This window comes from Puma concolor, chromosome B4 (genome assembly GCF_028749965.1).
Source record: "Puma concolor isolate L17-30 chromosome B4, mPumCon1.1.hap2, whole genome shotgun sequence".
Taxonomy (NCBI): Eukaryota; Metazoa; Chordata; class Mammalia; order Carnivora; family Felidae; genus Puma; species Puma concolor.
In genome coordinates this window covers 93,651,504-93,675,252 of record NC_141673.1, presented here as the reverse complement: position 1 = coordinate 93,675,252, position 23,749 = coordinate 93,651,504, and the positions used below count along the sequence as shown (strand labels likewise).

Here is a 23,749-nt window from a genome sequence, read left to right as displayed (position 1 = left end):
CTGCTTTTGAAGTCTACACCATTGATCCAGATACATATTACTTTCAAAAATTAGAATCCAAATGAGCAGGAAGTGCACTTTTTAAAAACACATTTTTCCGTTTCCTTTTTTTAAAATTGAAGTATGGCTGACATACAATGTTATATTAGCTTCAGGTATACAACATAGTGATATGACAATTCTATACATTATGCAATGCTCACCACCATAAGGGTAGTACCTTCTGTCATTATATAAAGTTGTATACATTCTTTAGAGACAGGTAGTTATCAGTTATATACTTATCTACACTCGATGAGCAACTAGTGGATATATACTAATATTTTACTGACTAGTTGCTTTGAGTTGTGTCTTTCATTTACCGCCATCAGTAATAGTTATTTAATCAGTAAACAATCATTTGTTGAGCATCCACCAAATGCCATTCACTCTTCCAGTACTAGAGTACAAAGATGACAAAGCCATAACCATTGCCATTAAAAGAAGCTCATAATTTAAGTGTGTGAAGTCTGTGTGTGTTGAATGAAAAACATATAGAGTAAGTCTGTACTGTAAATGAGTGAACAAAATGCTAAGAAAATAGAACGGGAAAGTACTTCAAGTCTCCATTCAAGACTTGAATCTTGGGGCGCCTGGGTGGCGCAGTCGATTAAGCGTCCGACTTCAGCCAGGTCACGATCTCGCGGTCCGAGAGTTCGAGCCCCGCGTCGGGCTCTGGGCTGATGGCTCAGAGCCTGGAGCCTGTTTCCGATTCTGTGTCTCCCTCTCTCTCTGCCCCTCCCCCGTTCATGCTCTGTCTCTCTCTGTCCCAAAAATAAATAAACGTTGAAAAAAAAAATTAAAAAAAAAAAGACTTGAATCTTGAATAAGCGATACACGCTTATTACCAAAAAAAACAAAAAACAAAAAAATGGAGAAGGAAACATTCAGTCATTTGTGCTGATTTATTGGTATGTGCTAAAATATTATGGTCTTGGGGATAAAGTACTGAAAGAGCCACAAAAATCTGTCTTCCCTTTACAGTCTATATTAAAAGGAAAGGAACTTGCTCCAGGAAGGACGTTTCCTGCTTACAAAAGTTTTGTATCAACAGTTCTGATTGTTTTACAGAGCAGCAATACCCCTGCCCGAAGTGGGCTGCCTGTAGGAAAATAATACCCGAGTTTCTATTTATAGTTTTTAGATTCTTCTGGTATTTACGTTTTTGCCTAATTGTAATGTACATGTATGTAATACGCACATCATCTCCCTAATGGGAGTGCAGATTCAAATTTTACTGACTTGAGTATTTCATCAAAGTTTGGGGACCATTGCACTAGTGTCCCTCAACGTCCTCAAAAGAGAAAGTAATATAAATTTAATTGTATTTAAAACCACATAACACTCATATCTAAATCGCTAACACTACTGGAATTTTTATGAGTGCCTGGAGAAACCACGTTTCTTAAGGGCCTTACTTGTAGACAATCCCAGAGGAGCTGCCTATGTAGTTGTTTAGTAAGAACTGAAAAAAAAAAAAAAAAAAATTCCTAGACGAAGTTTGCTGGTTTGGGGCGCTGCTGGGAACAACTCTGTTTTTCTGTTCAGATAACAAGCACGGTCCAGCCAGTTGGATTGCTTGGCGCATAATCCACAAGGGCCGCCAGGTCCAGGCTCCGAGAAGGGCAGTCACAGCTTTCGCACTCAGCAAACTCCGCCCAGAGACGAGACCGGTTTCGGCTGGTCAAAGCTGGGAACTGGAGACGCCAAGGCAAAGTCTAGAGCTTCTCTAGGCGCCGTACGTGGCCGGTGCGGGACCAGGGTCATGTGGCCAACGTGTGCAGATCTAGCGCCTGCGCACTGCTGTTCTATTAGCTCTTCACCGGGCAAACTTGCCTCCTTGCTAGATCGTCACTTCCGACGGACGCTTGACGTCATTGGTATCGTCACTTCCTGCCGGTACCGGTGTGGACCGTGCGGGTCTTGGCCGCGGGTTCTCCGGTTTTCCCCCTCCCCTACTTTCCTCCCTCCCTCCCTTTCCCTCCCTGGCCGCTGTCGGTCGCCCGTCGCAGACACCCTGGCCCATCCCCAAACCCTTTCCTGACCTCGCTGCTACCCGATTGGCCTCTTTTTCCTGTTTCTCGGCCCATCCCCAGTCCCCAGTGTCAGGGCGGGGGCCTTGAGCCAGAGGCTCTGCGGCAGAGGAAAGAAAAGAGCAGACGACCCTCGGCTCCGCAGCCGGATCGCTCGGTTCGCCGCCGCCATGGCAATGAGGCAGACTCCGCTCACCTGCTCGGGCCACACGCGGCCTGTGGTTGATTTGGCCTTCAGTGGCATCACGCCCTATGGCTATTTCTTAATCAGCGCTTGCAAAGGTGAGCAGGGCCCCTGGATCCAGATCCCTGACGGCTAGGACTGGCTCCAAAGGTATTCCCCAGTGCCGAAGGGTGATTTCAGCCTTTGAGATTGAGGCCAACATGGTCTGATGGGGAAAATAGGGATTCGTAGTTGGAGCCAAGAGAGGCTTTTCTGATCCTCTGGTGAGGCCAAGTATTGCCCTCCCCCCGTCTAGGCCTCTCATTTTACTTTTATTGCTATTTCTGGAGCATCCGGACTGTACGCTTGCGTAGGCGCCCCGGCCGTCAAATACTGTAAATAATCTTTCAAGGATTTGGGGCATGAAGAAACTAGGCCAGGCTAAGTAATACCTTTCGTTATTTTACAGAGACTTGTCATTCCTGTTATTATTTCATTGGACATTCCTTTGTGGTATTAGTCCCGTTCTTCAATTGGAAACTGAGATTTAGGTTAAGACGTTTCTCCAAAATAAGACTGAAATCTGCATTATTTTGACATAGATCAGTATTCTTCCTACCGAATTACAGACGCTTCAGTGAGCATGTCTGGCTCAGCTCTTCAGTTAATTTAGTTCTGGACGTTTCATAGTGACCTCAGTGAATGAGAATAGTTAAACAATAAAAGCAGTGTTCCACTTTGTTATTGAACACAATCACTTTATGTTCGAGTCTTAGATTTTAAGTAACCTGAACTTCGAAATAACATGCTTTTTTAAATGTGTTTTAGACGGGAAGCCTATGCTACGTCAGGGAGATACAGGAGACTGGATTGGAACATTTTTGGGTCATAAGGGTGCTGTTTGGGGTGCCACATTGAATAAGGATGCCACCAAAGCAGCTACAGCAGCTGCGGATTTCACTGCGTAAGTATAGCCGAAACAACCAGTTTTGGAGATCTCCGTGGATTGTGTTAATGGAAGTACTCAAAACTTCAACCTCAGTTATTCATAAAACTCTGACTCAGTGCCTATCAGATAGAGCACATGATGTTTGATCTCACTAAACCTCTAGTCCTTTCTGCTTCTTTCTCTTCAGTGGTTCTCACCAATTTTCAGAGACTTTAAATGACTTATTGTCTATGTCTGGATTAGGACCCAGGAACCTGCATTGTTAACAAGCACTTTAGATAACGAGTCTTGGGGGCTCGTGCTTACAAATGCTGCACTGCATGTGCTTTCTGAGTGATATTGCACACTTCTGTGGCTTCCTAGTGCTGATGGCCTGGATTTTTAGCCCCATCTCATTCTCTGTTTTTGTTAACTGGCTTTACACATATTTAAAACTTCCAAACTCCATTGCTTTTTATTTTCTAAGTTTTTTAAGGTTGAAATTTAAATCATTCTTGATTTCTTCCTTACATCCACATTATCATCGTTTTTTTTTTTTTTTTAATTTTTTTTTTAACGTTTATTTATTTTTGAGACAGAGAGAGACAGAGCATGAATGGGGGAGGGTCAGAGAGAGGGAGACACAGAATCTGAAACAGGCTCCAGGCTCTGAGCTGTCAGCATAGAGCCCCACGCGGGGCTCAAACTCACGGACCGGGAGATCATGACCTGAGCTGAAGTTGGCTGCTTAACCGACTGAGCCACCCAGGCGCTCCTCATCATTGTTGATTCTATAGCAGCATATCTCCTGGCTATGATGTTTTTATGCCCCTACCACTAGTAACTTTCCTTTCTTTTTATCTTCCATAATATTCCTAAAAACAGATTTCATCATGTCACTTCTCTAATGATCTTCCTTCTTCCCTCTGCAGTTTCGGTGGTTTGTGACCTTGCATGTACCCAAGGGAACTTTAAATTATTCAGATGTATGTGTCTGGGAAATTCTGATTTAATTGATCTGGAGATGGGGCCCCCACATCCCCCAACATCAGTTTTTTGTTTTTTTTTCCTTAAAGTTCTACTAAGTGGTTCTGATGTCCAGCCTTAGAACCACTGGCCTAAAGGTTAAATTTCAGTTACTGCCAGCTTACACTTTGGCCTCATCTTGGTTTATCTACCTCTCTGGCACTGCATACCATATGCCTTGTGGTCTAGTTACACTAAACTTACTGTCGCCAAAATACATCTTACCTATTTTGGTTTTGGCCTTTGCATATGTTTGAGTGACTTGTAAAGACCCACTTTCCCCTTCTGGGCACTTTCATTTTTTTATATAGTCTTGGTATTCTAGTTTCTGATTGTGTTTATGACTTAACAGACACTTAAATGTGTAAACTGATGAAGGCAATGTCAAGAGCAATTGTATGGTAGTAGACTTTGTTACACTCAACTCTGGAGAGTAAAAGTAGCCTCCTTCCTTCCTTCCTTCCTTCCGTCCTTCCTTCCTTCCTTCCTCTCTCATAATTCTATGTTGGGAGTATTTATAAAAAATAAAGACATTGTAGTAGTAGATATGTGACTATGTGACTATGCCTTTGTTGAAACGTGTAGATTTCTATGCCACAGAATGAATTCTACTGTATGTAAAATTAAATAAATTAGTTTTTAAAACAAGGTGAGGGAGATAATAGTGCTTATCCGGGATTAAATTTGAGATGGTGAGAGCAGTAACAAAAGTTATAAATGTCAGCCTGAACTTTTGTCTGTACTTCAATGAATAGATTTCTATTACGTCTTTATGCGTAACTGTTACAAGGCTTTGTGCTGTGCCTTGTGATTGTGTGTAATCCTGATAAAATAAGGTGCTGTTGATTTTATATAAATCCTGTAATGTCAACAGCTTCAGGTCAAATGTTACTGTAGATGTGAGCATGCATACTTGTAACATGTCCTTCCCATTCACCTTTTTTTATTTAATTTGGTAAAAGTGATTCTCAGAAGACTTCTGGAGTGCAATCAGGTGAAAGTGCCCATTCATTCCTTCTTGGGCTCACACTGTTCCCAGTATTAAAACTTCTGGCACTTTTGGGCGCCTGGGTGGCGCAGTCGGTTAAGCGTCCGACTTCAGCCAGGTCACGATCTCGCGGTCCGTGAGTTCGAGCCCCGCGTCGGGCTCTGGGCTGATGGCTCAGAGCCTGGAGCCTGTTTCCGATTCTGTGTCTCCCTCTCTCTCTGCTCCTCCCCCGTTCATGCTCTGTCTCTCTCTGTCCCAAAAATAAATAAATGTTGAAAAAAAAAATTTAAAAAAAAAATAAAAAAAAAACTTCTGGCACTTTTATAGCACATAATTTATGTGTTGTTGCTTCTTAAAGTCAGGGGTCATGTCTTATATTTTTTATATCCCCTGGCTTGTTCAGTACTTAGTATTTGTTGCATAAATAACTTGAGGAAGTTTTCTAAAGTAGACGGTAAAGAATGGGTTAATCACAGATCTTGGTTTTGCTTCTGTAATACTTGTGTCTGATTGCCAAGAGGTTAGCTTTTTTTTTTCCGCTTCAACTCCTCCAGAGTTTTTTGCTCAGTCTAGTAGGAACATTGTCATTGGGAATGAAAGTCATTGATTTTATAACAGAGGTAGAAACTGAGGTTTTCAACTCTAGTAGACTTCAGACATTTGGGATGTGGATATTAAAAATGTCATTGTTGGGGCGCCTGGGTGGCGCAGTCGGTTAAGCATCCGACTTCAGCCAGGTCACGATCTCGCGGTCCGGGAGTTCGAGCCCCGCGTCGGGCTCTGGGCTGATGGCTCAGAGCCTGGAGCCTGTTTCCGATTCTGTGTCTCCCTCTCTCTCTGCCCCTCCCCCGTTCATGCTCTGTCTCTCTCTGTCCCAAAAATAAATAAACGTTGAAAAAAAAAAATTAAAAAAAAAATGTCATTGTTGAAACTAGCTCCCAGTCTGCTGTAATAAGTGAATAGTTAATAAAGTGGTATTTTAAACATAATTAAGTTTTGAGGCTCCTGGCTGGCTTAGTCGGTTGGGCGTCTGCTCTTGGTTTCAGCTAAGGTCATGATCTTAGGGTTGTGGGAGCATGGAGCCTACTTGAGATCCTCTCTCTCTCTCTCTCTCTCTCTCTCTCTCTCTCTCCCCCCCTTCTCTCTCTCTACTTCTCTCCCTCTCTCTCACTCTCCTACCCTCCCTCCCTCGCACCCTCCTGCCCCTCCCCCTCTCACTCAAGCTTGCACAGTCTCTCTCTCTCAAATTAAAAAAATACAATGAAGTTTTAAGTGGAACAAGATGTTAGACACTGCAAACATTAGCATTAAACAAGCTTTTGAATTGCAATTCTGAAAGGATACATTTTTGTTAACCTCAGTTCTGGGTCCTGTCAGTGTTAATTAGTGAGCAAAATGTTTTGTCACCTCCTGCTTGATGGGCTTGCTCTGATCTTTAAGACTTGTGCAAAAAGTTGGGGCGCCTGGGTGGCGCAGTCGGTTAAGCGTCCGACTTCAGCCAGGTCACGATCTCGCGGTCCGTGAGTTCGAGCCCCACGTCGGGCTCTGGGCTGATGGCTCAGAGCCTGGAGCCTGTTTCCGATTCTGTGTCTCCCTCTCTCTCTGCCCCTCCCCCGTTCATGCTCTGTCTCTCTCTGTCCCAAAAATAAATAAACGTTGAAAAAAAAAAAATTTAAAAAAAAGACTTGTGCAAAAAGTTGTCGGGAAGATGCCTGTCTTTGTAAAATCTGTGAAGAGCCTTCGTTTGTGCATTTGACCAAATTATAATACCAGTCCTTGGGAAGATAAAGAGCTAGATAGAAATTACTGTTCATGCGATAACGCCTCTGAAATGGAGAGCGAAAAAGGCGTGAAAAAATATGGCACCCTAAATACTTAGTCTTGGAAAGAGTAGTCAGGATTTTATCTTGCTGCCAGAGGAACAATTATCTTTATTTAGGTCACTTATAGAGCATTAATAACCCAAATCACACATTTGAGGATGTGTCTGTGGATAGGTATTCAGTGTTGTTTTTGTGCTTAACATTTCAAGTCTCAATGTCTGTGTTTACAAGTAGCATGAAAAGTATGAACCGGATTCTGTAATTGAATCCTGCTTCCGGCATTTAGTAGTTCTGTGACCTTGGGAATTTATTTAACCTCTTTTTTCTCAGTATCGTCATCTATAAAGATGAGAATAGTAATAAGGCTTGTCTCCTATGTCAGTTGTGAATATTAAATGAGTTAAAATGTTTCTAATATTTAGAACATTGCCTAAAATTGAATGAGTATGTAAGTGTTGCATGTGTAAGGTAGCAGTGATAGCTACCGTTCCCACTAGACCAAAATCATATGTACAATTTTGGAACTTCTTTGGCTAAAGCCATGAAATTATTTGGTTTTGTGCAAAAGGGTTGAATAGATTTAAATATTAAATGCTTTTGGTTTTGTGTCCCCCCCCCCCCCCCCTTAAGGCTTTTAGGTGTCATGATAGAGTGGGAAAGATATAAGCATTCGCTTTGGTGAGGGCTGAGTTCATGTGCTAGCCATGCTGTGTATTTCCAGTTTGATCATGGGTTGCTTCTTAAAACTTTGGCTTTCGTATCTGTAAGATGGGTGTAAGACCACATGGTTTTTGGGAGGATTAGAGAGATGTTTCTCCATTTACATCCTTGGAGTTTAGCACAGTGCCTGTTGCCTAGTAGATGCTTCAATAAATAGTAGTTGAGTCTTACCCCTTACTTGTTCAGTGTCTGTCTTGGAGGAGTAGGAGCTTTGTGTATAATCTCTTTTAATGATTTGCATGAGACTTGCTGTTACGGAACCTGATCCAGCTAAAGAATAGCTTCCCCCACTTACCTGATTAATCATAGTTGGTATAAATAATTTTTGGGAAGCACTCACCCTTCCAATGTTTCTCATAAAATTCATTAATGTCATGTGTATCTAGAGGTGTATTTTGTTCTTGTGGAAAAAATGTATTCAGCAGAGCTGGTCTGTGGGTCAGTTTGGAATGCTATCTTGAGATAATTCGGGCAATTGAGTCAGGTGATAAGTACACTATTTCCTGAAACTCCATCCTCTTTATATCTTTTAATTCATGAAGCTAATATAAGCTTTACTTCCCGTGATCCTCTTCTTAGCATCTCCACTTTCCTCTTAAAATCATTTGGAGAGGGTGCCTAAAGTGGAGAAGGTTACTGTGCTCTGTTCCAGAGGGTGATTAAATGGATCTGGAGTTAGGCCCAGAAATCCATAGGTAAACAGTGTATGGTCAGTTTTCTCGCTTGTAAAAGACAATAGAAAGATGGATTTTTCTCTGAATAAGGTTGCCAATACATTGAAGGTGGAATTATCTCCTTTTTGATGACTTGGTCATGTTAAGATAGCTGGGCAGTTTTTTCCACCTAAAATAACTTAATGTTTTTTGTTGTTAAACTTTAAGCAACCCCTCTTTTGAGACTTATGCTAAGTCTGTTCCAAGGGTAAGAAAAGTATTGAATAGATAACATTATTATATGCACGAAACAGGGGATGTAAGGTGAATCCGTAGTTGAGGGAGATGACAGGTACTTCATGAGTTGTGCAGAAAGTAAATGCTGCATGATTAGCTGATGAAAAGGTATTGTTTTAATGATCCTTCACTGCCTTCATTTGAGCCCCTCAGCCAGCTAGTTAATATCAGTTTCATGTCTGGTGATTGAAAAATACATTAGAAAACATTTAGGTTATTCTAGATTATTTTTAGGGCTATAAACCCTTTTTAGGATTGTTACTGTGAATAATGGAAATATGCCAAAGTTAGTAGAAGTGATTATTAGAACACACTGTCAGAAGGTGTCATCTTCAATTTTAGTAGTGTTTCTAAATAGGATGGAAAAGACTATAGATATGTTGGCACCCTGGATGCTGCCTCTTTGGTCGTGCTTCCCCCACACCCTCCACTCTGCCCCCCACTGTATACGGTTCCCTTTATTTTTAAAAATAAATGTCAGTTACATTAAAATGAAAATCTTTATGGAGCATAGTTTGTTCACTCTTAACAGTTCTTTTCCCAGTAAGCAAGGTTTTCTTGTTTATCTTTCAATAATCACTTCTGATAGAAAATGAGTTTTTTTCTTCTCTAAGCTTTTTTATTTGGGGGACTTCTTTTTTTTTCATTTTTTTTTTTAACATTTATTTATTTTTGAGACAGAGAGAGACAGAGCATGAACGGGGGAGGGGCAGAGAGAGAGGGAGACACAGAATTGGAAGCAGGCTCCAGGCTCTGAGCCATCAGCCCAGAGCCCGACACGGGGCTTGAACCCATGGACTGCGAGATCGTGACCTGAGCTGAAGTTGGACGCTTAACCAACTGAGCCACCCAGGCGCCCCGTGGAACCTCTTATAGTGTGCATACATACATATATATTTGTATAGACACACAACCACACATATATTTTGGGTTGGAGTGGGTCAGGGAAACAGGCAGTTGAGAGATTAAAAATCCTGTTTTAGCATTATATAATCAAAGGCTGATACTTTGGGGGAAGTTAATTGGACTAGAATTTGAGAATTTAAGAGTCAACTTTGAGGAAGAGAGAATATTTTCTTCTCTACTGTCTTGATATAAAATTTTATGTGGCCTTTTCATTCTTCTGCAAATTTTTTCTAGGATTTTTTGTTTTTCACTTGTTTGTTTTGCACGTAAGTGAGACTAGTGACTAGAGAAACAAATTGGAAAGATGAAACTTAAAATTGGTTAAAATGTTTTGTAGTCTTGCTAAAAGGATATTATGGCTGTAGGCTAAAGGTAAGGATGGGTTGGTTCATGGATATCATTTACTTAAATTTGTAGATCTTTTTCATTGTCAAAATTAGATTCGCTACATGGCTTCTACAGGTATATTTTTCTTTAGAATCATTTAAAATATGTAATCAAATGAACTCTTAACTGAGGGATACTAAAGATAATGAGAGATACGTAATACATTTATATAACATTTCATGTATCTAACTTACTTGGTAATCATCAAAATTACCATTATATTTCTCTTCTAATTTTACTCTTTTTACTTTTAGCAAAGTGTGGGATGCTGTCTCAGGAGATGAATTGATGACGCTGGCTCATAAACACATTGTCAAGACTGTGGATTTTACGCAGGTATCAGAAAATAGAATTTATTTTAGGGAGTGAAATTGCTGTTACTATAGGATGTAGTGACGGTTGTATACTTGATTGGTTTGTATATTTGGGGCGATATTAGGTGTATATTGCCTTATATTTGATAATATAATTGCATATTACACTATAGAGATTTATTTATTTATTTGGTTAATCCTGAGATACCCTGGAACTCTTGGCTGAGTTCTCCGTCGGTAGCAACAAATATCTAAAATGTGCCAATAATGTTTCCTAACTACTTTCAGAAGGGAGAGGATAAAGTTGAGATCACCAAAGAAGTGTTTCTTAGTGGGGAGGGAGCAGGATCAAGGCAGATGGAGAAGATTCATGTGGTAGGTGGTATAATACATTTGAACTGGAGAAACTTAAAGGGTTTTACGAAATTTAGGCAATTACGAAAAGGATAAATGTTCTACAGTATCTTCTCAGAATTGGTACGTTTTACGTCTCTTTATGATGCCTGCGAACTTTATTTATTTCAAGGTTATTTATTTTTGAGAGAGAGCGTGAGCAGGGGAGGGGCAGAGGAGAGGGAGACACAGGATCCAAAGCACGCTCCAGGCTCTGAGCTGTCAGCACGGAACCCGATGTGGGGCTCAATTTTATGAACCCTGAGATTGTGACCTGAGCTGAAGTCAAATGTTCAACCAACTGAGCCACCCAGGCGCCCCTGATGTCGGTGAACTTTATTTAGATTTTAGTTGGTGTTGAAGAAGTTTCAGAAAGATATAGCTGTTAAAATGGCTAATCTGTTAACATTTTCCTTGTGTGTGTTTTCAGGATAGTAATTACTTATTAACCGGGGGACAGGATAAACTGTTACGCATATATGATTTGAACAAACCTGAAGCAGGTAAGCATAATTTATACCTGTGTTATATTTTGTTTTAATTTAAATAAGTCTTCTTGATTAAAAAGAGTCATGTTCAGGGGCGCCTGGGTGGCGCAGTCGGTTAAGCATCCGACTTCAGCCAGGTCACGATCTCGCGGTCCGTGAGTTCGAGTCCCGCGTCGGGCTCTGGGCTGATGGCTCAGAGCCTGGAGCCTGTTTCCGATTCTGTGCCTCCCTCTCTCTCTGCCCCTCCCCCATTCATGCTGTGTCTCTCTCTGTCCCAAAAATAAATAAACGTTGAAAAAAAAAAAAGAGTCATGTTCAGTGCTCAAATTTGGAAGTTAAAGATAGTCACAAAGAAAAAAATGAAAACATAATTCATAATCCAGTATTAATCATTGTTAATATCTTTAGTTTCTGGTTCATATTCTTCCAGGTTTTTTTTTCTATGCAAATCTCTTTTTTATAATGTCCATTTATTTGCTACATTGTACTTGTACCTTTTTCTTACAACCTAAAATCTTATTTTGCTAAATTTTTATCATATTAAGTTTAAAAAGATGCATAGCATTGTTACTACTTTTTGGTAAGAATGAGTGGTTATCTGTAGAAGGTAAGAAGGGTGCGAGTTCTTAGTGTGTACATATATTCAGATTTTTGAACCATGTGAATGTATTAATAGGATTTTTAAATTTTTTTTTTGAATTTAAAAAAATTTTAAAAATTGCAATTCACAATTTTTTCATGTTTTGAAATATTCTATCCACTGTTTTTAATGACTGTATCATTTTCATCCTATGGATAAGTGGATTAAAAAATCTCTTACTATGTGACCTGTTTGGGCTACTTACAGATTTTAAATATCATAAGTAGTGTTATGCTTGGGGTGCCTGGGCCGTTCAGTTGGCTGGGCATCCAACTTTGGCTCAGGTCATGATCTCACCGTCTGTGAGTTTGAGCCCTGCGTCGGGCTCTGTGCCGAAAGCTTGGAGCCTGGAGCCTGCTTCAGATTCTGTGTCTCCCTCTCTCTCTGCCCCTTCCCTGCTCGTGCTCTGTTTCTTGCTCTCAAAAATGAGATAAAAACATTAAAAAAATCTTTTTATAAGTAGCGTTATGCTTAACATCCTTTTAATTGCAAATATTTCCGCAATTATTTCTGTAGAATAACTACATAGAAATAGAATTATTGGGACAAAAAGGAGGTATACTTGGAAACTGTTGGTAGGAATTACTAAAGTGTGTTCTACAGAAGTGTAAAAAATATATCTATAGTTAACCTGTTCTAGCAAACGCTGATAACTAACTGTATCTTTCTCAATTCAATAGAAGAAAAATGTTTCTGTGGTATTAATGTAAACTTTAAAAAAATTATTCATGAGATTAAATAACTATTGAGTGCCATTTTAATGTATTTGTTGGTGAATAGCCTGTTCATACTTTTTGCCAATTTATCTGTTGTGGTGTTCATCTTTTTTTATTGGTTTTAAGGTTCTTTATTGTATTCTAATTTGTTGCTTGCTTTTACATATTTTAAAAAAGTTAATTTATTTTGAGAGAGAGAGAGAGAGAGAGAGAATTCCAGGTAGGTTCTGCACTTTCAGTGTAGTAGAGCCCATTGTGGGGCTGGAACTCAGCAAACCATGAAATCATGATCTGAATCAAAGTAGGAAACTTAACAGACTAAGGCACCCAGGTGCCCCTTAAATTTTATTAGTTAAGGTTTATGGTATAGGGGTGTCTGGGTGGCTCAGTTAGTTGAGATTTTGGCTCAGGTCATGATCCCAGGGTTGTGGAATCAAGCCCTGCATCAGGCTCCATGCTGAGTGTGGAGCCTATTTGAGATTCTCTCCCTCTACCCCTCTCCCCTGCTCATGCATGCATGCTCTCTCTCTTTTCCTCTCTCTCTGTCTCTCAAATAAATAGGTTTATGGTATACACATTGTAAAGTTTTTGGTGGTAAAATTTATCATTTCCCTAATGAATTCTCTATTGCATAGAAGTTGTAAAAGATACCTTTTCTTTTCTGGTACAGATACTCATTTTGTAGTAGTCTATTTTGTAGTAGTTTAATGCTTTTCTAGCCACATTAAATATATTTCAAAAGCTATGAAATTATGATGAACAAGATTTTGTTTTATATAAGTTGGTATCTTAAATTTTGTATCATGGGTATTTATTATTTATTCATAAATCTGTGAACTTCCGAAGTTTGTGTGAAAGTCAAAGCTACATTGGATATTAAGTAATTATTCTCAAGATACTCTCTTTCCTAAAAGCATTTTTAAGGTGACCAAACAGACTACATTTATAGGTGATTCTTCATTAGCATCTGGAAGTATTTCTCTTCATTCTCTTTGATAACTTGAAGCCAAAACATAGCAAAGTACTTGGACCTCTTATAATCAGCATGTCTATCTGACTCTGCGAGGTAGTTCAGGCCTTTGGTGGATATTTTTCATCTTTTACCTTTCTCAAAGCTGATTTTTGAAAGTGGTTCTTGCACTGTACTGGCAATAGAAATAACAGCAATTAACTGAAGTTTTACTGTATGTCAGACACCGGGTTAGAAGCTTCAGATGAATATTCTCATTTGGTCCTTATACTCAAATTATGAGGTATAGTAACTGTCGTTATCCCATCATACAGATGAAGAAATGAAAGGGTTAAGTAACCTTTACTTCGACAGATTAAGTAACTTGCCCCAAATCAAAGTAGTGTTGACTAGCTTTGCCTCCAGCATGTTTTTGTCCAAAGATAACACTGAGTAGTTTTGTTTTTGTTTTTGTTTTTGTTTTGTTGTTGTTTTTTAATCTTTTGAAGGGAAAGTCTCCCAATGGAGACAGGTTCCTATTTTTTGGGTGCTTTGCTCTCAGCGTAGAAATATTCTTGGGAGGGGCACATGGGTGGCTCAGGTCATGATCTCATGGTTCCTGAGTTCAAACTCTTGCATCAGGCTCTGCACTGACAGTGTGGAGCCTGCTTGGGATTCTCTCTCTCCCTCTCTCTCAAAATAAATAAAGTTAAAAAAAAATATTCTTGGGAAATGCCACATTGCTTTTTATTCTCCTTTTCTTCTGTCAGCCTCTATTTCCCTCTTTTTTCCTGTTAGTTACTACCAACAGTGACTTGGATGAAGGTCCCAGTGTTAGTGATGATGTTGGATTAGCTTCTTTTATTTCATTGTGGTACAGTAATGGTAATGCTTTTGAAAGCAGAAAGTAGCCTGGAGGGAGTGATATATTCAGTCCCAAGTGAGGATAAATAACAGCATAGTTCTTGGGTTCTTTGTTATGCGAATAAGTTTTCCATCCAGTGCAGAAAAACTAAATGTATTCTTTTATAAACAGTAACTTCGCATTGTGTTGGGCTTTGAAAAGTTGGCAGTCTTACTTAAAATTTATTTTTTCTTTTCTTTTTACATATTGTTTCAATGTTGCTCAGTTAAGAAAATGAAATATTAACAATTTTAAATTGTTTTATCTTAAGAACCTAAGGAAATCAGTGGTCACACTTCTGGTATTAAAAAAGCTTTATGGTGCAGTGAGGATAAACAGATTCTTTCAGCTGATGATAAAACTGTCCGGTAAGTAATTTTTCTTTAATAATTTAAAACTTAAGCTGTGCATAGATTACATTTTTCTGGAGCTGTCTGTTTACTATTATAAACCTAGAGCAGAATCCACAAGACACTTAATTAAAACTACTGATATCTTTATAAGCACCTACTCTTAACCTGAGTCAGTGGACAGGTGTAGGGAGTCCATGAAAGTCCTGAAATTCTATACACAATTCTTTGTGCTGATTGTTTTCTCCCGTAGTAATATATAATAGCTGTCATCATATTCACAAATACAGAGTATAAGAACCATTATTTAGAGTGACACTAGAACGGCAAAATTAAGATTTATAGGTCTTAACAGTGTAATTTTGCTAAATGGCTTGGGAGGTATGTGTAAGTGTTAAAGTTGACCTCACCAACCAGATACCAAGTAATTTATCATTGCATAGGAACCCAAACATTCTCTGTATCATCTATAATTTGTGAATTGGAATGAAGGTTGTTGTACCACAATTGTGATTATTCTCTCATTGATTAATCTGTAGGTATAATTGGGAATTACGCACTTTTCTTAAATGAGTAAATACCACTGTTTTCCTCTTCCTTTTTTGCAGCCTTTGGGATCATGCTACTATGACAGAAGTGAAGTCTCTAAATTTTAATATGTCTGTTAGCAGTATGGAATATATTCCTGAGGGAGAGATCTTGGTAATAACTTATGGACGATCTATTGCTTTTCATAGTGCAGTAAGGTATGTCCAAGAAATACCTTAATTTTTCTTTTTTTTCTTTTCTTTTCTGTCTTTTTTTTTTTTTTTTTTTTTTTTGGTAACTTAAAAATTAGAAGGCAAATGTGAAAGGTATTTAACTCTTTACAAAACAAATCTTAGCCTATACTACATAATATAGGAGGAAATATTTCCATACCATTAACAATATGTTTTTTAAGAATTTGGAATATTGATGAATTAATCATATTAATTTCCAGATATTTAGGACATTGGTAAAATTTAACAACTTTTAAATGAGAATTTTCTTAAAAGGATTGCTAGACTGGTGCTATAATTAACATTCATTACTGTATAAAACCACTGTGATCTTGATTCTCTTATTTTCCCTTTAAAATTTTAGAGAAACTTTTTTTTTTTTCCTCTGAAGTTTGTGTAGACCTAGTGATGTTTTCCAAAAACAGACCTCTTTTTTTTTTTGTGACCATGAATATGGTTAATACCTCTGTTGTAAATTTGGGAAATAGAAAAAAAAATTTACCCACAGTTCTTCAACTATAGATGCCAGAATGTTAATGGTAGTTTTATTTTCTGTTTTAGTCTTTTATAACATTATATGTGTGTGTTCATGTGGGCATTTTTCTTTAGTTACTAGGGTCCTATGAGTGTAATTCAGATTTTTTATTTTAAATTATTCTTAGCTATTAAAAATTGAAAATATTTTTGGTAGGTGTATTACATAATAGGTGTTAATCATGTGTCAGTTTCCCTGTTTTAACGCTGCAGTGATTTATGGTACATCTCTGATATTTCCTTGTAAGAGAAACCTGAGTATTTCCTTATATGAATTAGCAGTTCAAAGGGTAGGAAAGTTCTTTGTAGGGGCGGCTGGGTGGCTCAGTCAGTTAAGTGTCCAACTCAATTTCAGCTCAGGTCCTAATCTCTTGGTTTGAGTTCAAGCCCCATATTTGGGCTCTGTACTGACAGCACAAAACCTGCTTGGGATTCTCTTTCTCTTTCTCTGTCTTTGCTCCTACCTGCTTGTTCTCTTTCCCAAAATAAAGAAATAAAAACTTTGATAAGTAAGTAAATAAAGTTCTTTGCATACATGATTTCTGTAAAGATTATACCACATTATGCTCCAACCAGCAGCAGTCTTTTACCTTTTGTCAGAAGGGCCGCTTGCACAGTTGAGCTTTACTGAAGGGCAAAAGGAAAGAGGAGGTAGTAAAAACGGAGAAAAGCAGTTAAGAATGTAAAGGAGTTCATGCACCCACAGTGAAGTGGTAGTAATAGAATGCAATTGCCCGGAGCCATTAATTTGTATGACTGTGTTCATTGGTCCCTTGTGGATTTAGGCAGCACATAGCCCTGCTTAGATCAGCACCTCGGATCCTGTTTCAGTGGCAGAGGTTTGCTGGCCTACTGAATGTTCTACCATTCAAGGCAGAAGGTTGCTCTTCAGTGATCCTGCACCAGTCATGACTAACTTGAATTTCTGTATGTAGTGTGTGATGATGGGAATAGGGTGGTGGCATTTCGGAGCAGGAATGCTCTTGATGTTTTATGTTGGAGCCTTTCAGGACCTTTAGAATTAGACTGGAAAAGAGCTGATGTCCAAACTCATTGATACTCAGGTGAAGCTGTTGTTGTGCATTGATTTTTATTATGTAGCTGTAGTTTTAAATTTGGTTATTCTTTTAAAGCTTGATATTAAAAACTGAGCCATCTTTAGCAGTTTTATATTTTTATGGCACTGAAGGTTTTTTGTTGTTGCAGAAGCTCATACATTTTCAGCAATTGAGAATAATGTACAAATAATCCATTATGTTAATTACTTACTGTAAAACCTTTTTCTCTTTACAAAGATAATGCATGGTTATCATGGAAAAATCAAACAATACAGAATTATATTTTGTTCAGTGTAAAAATCCAAATAGATTAGCCATGCTGTTTTAATTAGCTAACAGTCATTTCCAAGAAGGCATTCGCTGCCCAAAGTGCCTTGTATTTCTGGTATGAGCTCCGCTTGGGCATAGTATCTTTTTGAACTTTTTTTGCTAATATTATTTACAGGTTTGTTGTTTTTTTTTTTTAACATCTCTATTTATGTTTGACTAAATGAAGATGTAATTATTCCTTGTGTTTCAGAAATTAGGAACAGTTTAAAAGAAACTGAATTATTTTTTGGTATTATTATGCAGTATTCAACGTTTATAAATATTATTTAAATTATTTTCCAGTTTGGACCCAATTAAATCCTTTGAAGCTCCTGCAACCATCAATTCTGCATCTCTTCATCCTGAAAAAGAATTTCTTGTTGCAGGTGGTGAAGACTTTAAACTTTATAAGTATGATTATAATAGTGGGGAAGAATTAGGTGAGTTGTCCTTTTTTTCTTCCCTTAAAATGATGTGTTTACATTTGTCAAATGCTAGGTTTTAGTAATTAACACCTCAGCAAATTTTATGGCTAACTAAAGCTTGCTGTTTCCAAGCGAAAAAATAAAGGACTTTTTTCCATTTTTGGTAGAAGTATTTGTAGAACTACAAACAAAGTATACTGAACTCTCAATTTTACCTTTTCCTTTTAACCTAAGTTCATTGTATTCTGATATTCTATATAGTAGTGCAGTATATTTATCTGAGGATACAACAAGGCAGTCTTATATCAAAATTCCGTTAAGCAGCTGTAAGGGTATTTGTTCTTTGTGAAGTATAGTGCTAGTATGTAGCCCGTCTACCTGGCTCCTCTGTTTTGCCAGCTTAAGAATCTCTAAGCTTTGTAGAGAATAGTGGGGGGGGGGGGGGGGGGGGCGGGAACAGCTGTGACCTATTATAGGGATACCTTTGGGATCTGAATTGGAGGAGATTTGGGGGTTTTTTTGGAGTCTGACTTTTGCTTCCATTTTCATAATAATAGTCCTTAGTAAAGGAGGGGGAGGGACATGTAAAGTTAATTTGAAGTTGACATACATCCTAACTTTACATTTATCTAGGTTTAATAATCATTTATCTAGGTTTACATTTATTAAACTGATAAGAACAGATACTACACTTGGTCTTAGGCAAAAGGCTGAGAAGTGATCTAGGTTTACATTTATGTAGGTATTTCATAATCATTGCTCTCAGTATCTACTTTTAGCCTTCCCAAAATAGTTTTTGCTTTTTGAACTAGTATGTTTAGTTTTTATAATCCCTTTTTCCATAAGCTGCTACTTTATTTCTTCTAACTCTCCTGCTTTACCACCCAATGATATTAAGCTTGTTAGAATTATACACGAGAGCAAAAGACAACTTTATGTTTTGTTTCTTTGGGAAAGCTAATGGATTTGGGTTGGATAAATGGAAGTTTGGTGAAGGGACCATATAATTGCTTATGGTTCACTCTTTATTATTTGAGTATAAATGACTTTTAAATAAGAGATTCTTTTATTCTTAAAGTAATCTCTACACTCAAAGTGGGGCTTGAATTTATGACCCCAAGATCGTGAGTCATGTGCTCTACCAACTGAGCCAGCCAGATGCCCCAACTAAGATTCTTTTTTTCATTATTTAATGTCAGTTTCCAAGGTTTCAGAATGTTTTGGCCATGTATTCTTTTTGAAAAAGAAGTAAATTATTTGCCTGAGATCTGAGGTCACAGTTAGTGAACTCTGGACCTTTGACCCAGCTATTCTCATTACAAACCTCTCATGTTCTTTCTACTCTCATGAAAACTTTTCTCTTGTGATAATACTCTCATGATATTCTCTGGTTGGACAGAGATGGGGGAAGATGAGGGTTCTTGAGTTGAATGGATGGAGACAGAACAGGAGCATTGGTCTGATAAAGACTTTGAAAACTAATAAGATGATTAGCATTTAGAAAGTAGATGAGAAAAGTTCATAAATAAGGATATGATTTAAACATAACAGCGCCACTACTGATCTGTACACTTTCTCATTAAATTCCACAGATTAAAATATTTAAGGATCAGCATTGAGCTTGTATCTTAATGTTCTGTGTGACAGACTGAATAGTAGAATCCCGATAGTCTGGTAGGAAATTAAGAGGCAACGTGTATAAAAGAGCTCCATCTGGTGGCTCTCCATAGTCATAATAGGAATTGGTTTCCTGGTAAATAGTCAGTGAGTTTAGGATGTGGAAATTGGGATTGAACTGAGACTTTAGACCTGTTTTCTGTAGAATTTACTCCCTTCCTTCATCCTTATTGGCACATGAAGCCTCATTTTTTTTTTCTTTTTTTTTTTTTGAGGGATAATATGAAACCGTAATGTGCGCTAAAATTCGAAGCGGGTAATTTTACCGAGAAATGGTAGACATTATGTACCACTTTGTGAGAAGAATCACTTTGATTTTTGAAAAATGTTTTTTTTAATTTATTTTAGAGGGAGAGAGAGAGTGGGAGTGGGGAAGGGTCAGAGAGAGAGGGAGACACAGAATCTGAAGCAGGCTCCAGGCTCTGCTCTGTCAGCACAGAGCCTGACGCAGGGCTCGAACTCACAAACCGTGAGATCATGACCTGAGCTGAAGTCAGATGCTTAACTGACTGAGCCACCCAGGTGCCCTTCATTTTTTTTTTTATTATGTTTATTTATTTTTGAGAGAGAGAGACAGAGACAGAGCATGACCAGGGAAGGGGCAGAGAGAGGGGGAGACACAGAATCTGAAACAGGCCCCAGGCTCCGAGCTGTCAGTACAGAGCTCAGACTTACGAACCATGAGATCATGACTTGAGCTGACGTTGGACGTTTAACCAACTGAGTCAACCAGGCAACCCAGAATCACTTCGTTTTTTTTAGTGAGGTTTAGCTCTTTGAATTTGGACTTGAGAATTTTGCATCTTCCCAATAATAAAAGACAGTCTTTTCTTTAGTGTATCAATACTTAGCCACTATTTAAGTCTTAAATTATCTAATAGCCCTTCTCCTCTTTTTCAGAATCCTACAAAGGACACTTTGGTCCTATTCACTGTGTGAGATTTAGTCCTGATGGAGAACTTTATGCCAGTGGTTCTGAAGATGGAACATTGAGACTATGGCAGACTGTGGTAGGAAAAACATACGGCCTTTGGAAATGTGTGCTTCCTGGTAAGAATTTGTATTCAAAGTTATCAAGTTTATGGGGCCCCCGGCTGGCTCACTTGGTGGAGCATGTGAATCTTAATCTAGGGGTTGGAAGTTGAAGCCCTGTGTTGGTAGAATTTACTTTAAAAAGCCCACAAAGTTATCAAGTTAAACTTCATAATTTTGTGTCATTTTTCATCACTAGTTTTATTTCTATGTTTCTGTCGCCTATAGATTTTAAATTCTATAATATGGTTGAAGCAGAGAAGCCCATGATTATAAATTGGCTACTGTGTTATTTTGTTTGGTTAAATTTTTTTGTTGTGTTTTTGGTTCTTTTGTTTGTTTTTACACTTGATCATTTGGTGAATGGAATGGACCTAATTCAAATTTTGCTAGAGGGCAGTATAAAGAATTTATAAGTAAATGTATTTAATCTCTGAATGGTATTACTCACAGATCCTTATTAATAAGGTAGACATGTTTTTAATAAAAATACTTAGTTATTGATCCCAAAATAGTTGTAGTATGAACTTAATAGTGAACTTTGAGGAGACACATAATATTTTAGAATTTTATTATTTTTTTTTCTTTTTTTTTCTTTCAACGTTTTTATTTATTTTTGGGACAGAGAGAGACAGAGCATGAACGGGGGGGGGGCAGAGAGAGAGGGAGACACAGAATCGGAAACAGGCTCCAGGCTCCGAGCCATCAGCCCAGAGCCTGACGCGGGGCTCGAACTCACGGACCGCGAGATCGTGACCTGGCTGACGTCGGATGCTTAACCGACTGCACCACCCAGGCGCCCCTAGAATTTTAATTATTAAGAAAGAGGTTCCTATGTTGTAGCTCGTTGCTTAGAATAATGTGTACTCTTCTTTAAATATTGGAAGTTATTGGAAGTTATTCACATAATCATGAAGTGCTTTTCTTTCCATAGAAGAAGATAGCGGTGAGCTGGCAAAGCCAAAGATCAGTTTTCCAGAGACAACAGAAGAGGAGCTAGGTAAATACTGATGAATGAACTTTCGTTGAGTCCTGGGGGATGTAAATTAAAGGGTTAGATGAGTTTTATTGATTGACAAAGGACACTTATTAAATATGAACATACTTAAGTAATGGAAATTTTATTATATGTATGTAATTTTATACACATGTTCATAAAACAAATATTTAAGTATCTATAGCATAGTGGTAGGCATGAAGATGTAGTGTGGATTCGAGGTGGTTACTCTTATAGTGGAGTCTAACTTACGAGGCAGTTGCTAAAATAAAAATACAAGCTGTTGCAGTTGTAATTGTTTTGTAACATTTATTCAGGACATGCTACTTCCCAAGTGCTGCTTCCCAAATGTAGAATTACAGATTGGAAGGTATACTGATCATAAAGTATTGTTTGATTTTGAATAAATGAAGGAGGCGGCCAGGTCTTCCAAAGATAAGACTTTAATTCAGTGTTTCCTCAATAGTTGGAGTCACTGAAAGTGTAGCCCAGCAGAGGGTCCCCTGGGAAGTTAAGTTACAGTGTAAGAGTGTAATGGGTGAAATACATGAACTCTTTCTTCATTGCATTTTCAGTGACATGAGTCTAGTCATTAATGGTTTGTGCCCTTGTTCTCTTTTGCCTCGCCTCACCAGCACACTTACCAAAAAAATTTTAATTCCTTTATTACACAGAAATGTGGTTAACACAGAAATTTACACAGAAATTTTCTTTATTAAGTTGACTAATGTGGGGTGTTTTTCATTGTTATTTTTTTCATTGCAGAAGAAATTGCTTCAGAGAACTCAGATTCCATCTATAGTTCAACTCCTGAAGTTAAGGCCTGAGCATTGGGCATATGCTGCAGATAATGTACAACTTATGGACTAAAACAAGCAAGCAGAGAAAAGCATCAGCCTCCCGGAGTTACTCTCTGCTTAAGGCAAACATGAGCAGTAAATTATGGGGAATATGACTTAGCTCCAGTGCTGGAACTAACTTGGTGTTTGTTACCTGTACATGAAAACGCAAGAGTATCACATGAAGGCAGGTGGAAGTAGGCTCTTGTGGTATGATGGCCTGTTGTCTTTTTAATGAGTATGTGCAAGCCAACATCCAATTTCTCTTATTATAATTAGATTTCTTGTAGCCGTTTATGTTATTATGGAGAAGAAAAATATATTGGCCTATTTTTCTGACGTTTCCCTTAAAAGCAGAAAGCCTTTTTTTTTTCCTTTTGCTTTAGTTGTAAAGAAGGGGGAATTCATGATAAAGTAACTGGTTTGATTTCTCTTTCATTGTACACTGCTTCTGAACATCTAATTGTTTTAGTTGTCTAAATAAAATGCCTCTAAACAAAACAATGTTTGTTTCTTGGGAGATTTGAGTTTATAAATGGAAGTTGCCAGAAAGCTTTTCTACATCATAACTATATCAAAAAGACAATGTGGTTAAAGAATTTGTAGTAAACATGTTGTTTCCTGAATTTGAAATTCAATTATTTGTACTAAATTTTTAAAATTTCCATGTTTTTTGCTGGGTTTGCATTTACCTTCCTTCTTCCTGCTTTGGATGGAAATGCTTGACTTGCTTTTTAAAAGAAATTCAGAATAATGACTTATTTAAATGATATATGCTAGTTATAAGAAAAAAATAGTAAATCAAAATTGGCGGAAAGCAGGAAAATCACTTAAAATCTCACCATCCCCCCAAAATCTGTTAAAATTTACTGAGCGTTAATGCGCATTTGTGTACCTATATGTGTATATACAGATAGCAAATATTTTATAAACGTGGGATAATTGTACACCTGCAATGTTTACTTTAAGTTCAGATGGCATTCAAAAAGCCTTTTTACCAACCTTATAATAAAATGGGTCAACTGGATTTAGACTTGTACTTATTTTTTTAAATATGAGGAGTCTGTTAAACCAGTAATTTGGAAAATACTTTAGACCAATGAATAACATCGCTGCCAATTGCTTTTTCTCTCCGTATTCATCTTGTGAATGACCCTTGATAACTTTCCTTAAATAACCAACCAGAGAATACGTTTGGGGGGATTTGTGGTATTCAGAGGAAACCCCTGTAGGCCATGACAGCCTCTGAAGGCCAAGAGAGGCATGGCACGGGGAGAGCCGCTGATAATCTCCACGGTCTCAGGATGGTGGTTTTGTGACCGCTTGTTCCGTGCCTGCTTCTCCACTCAGCTGCAGCAATATTATCAATGTACCGTGGGTTGCTTAGACTCTAGTCAGAG

General features: G+C 38.1%; 1 protein-coding gene and 1 pseudogene across 2 annotated transcripts; one reads left to right on the top strand and one right to left on the bottom strand.

The window, feature by feature from the left end:
* The first annotated feature begins 1,925 nt into the window (after nt 1-1,925).
* STRAP (serine/threonine kinase receptor associated protein) lies at nt 1,926-23,376 on the top strand. 2 transcript variants are annotated; one of them, XM_086713999.1, is made up of 10 exons: nt 1,926-2,354; nt 3,064-3,199; nt 10,218-10,299; nt 11,101-11,173; nt 14,639-14,735; nt 15,326-15,463; nt 17,683-17,819; nt 20,382-20,531; nt 21,451-21,513; nt 22,276-23,376. In XM_086713999.1, exons 1-10 carry the CDS (start codon nt 2,243-2,245, stop codon nt 22,335-22,337), a joined length of 1,050 nt encoding a protein of 349 aa, XP_086570125.1. In that variant the 5' UTR covers nt 1,926-2,242; the 3' UTR covers nt 22,338-23,376. The 2 variants fall into 2 exon arrangements, with proteins under 2 accessions (XP_086570125.1, XP_025786081.1); XM_025930296.2 differs by having other exon boundaries at nt 1,928-2,354; nt 21,448-21,513.
* On the bottom strand, nt 18,401-18,526 carry LOC112868054 (U2 spliceosomal RNA; annotated as a pseudogene).
* Nucleotides 23,377-23,749: the final 373 nt, after the last annotated feature.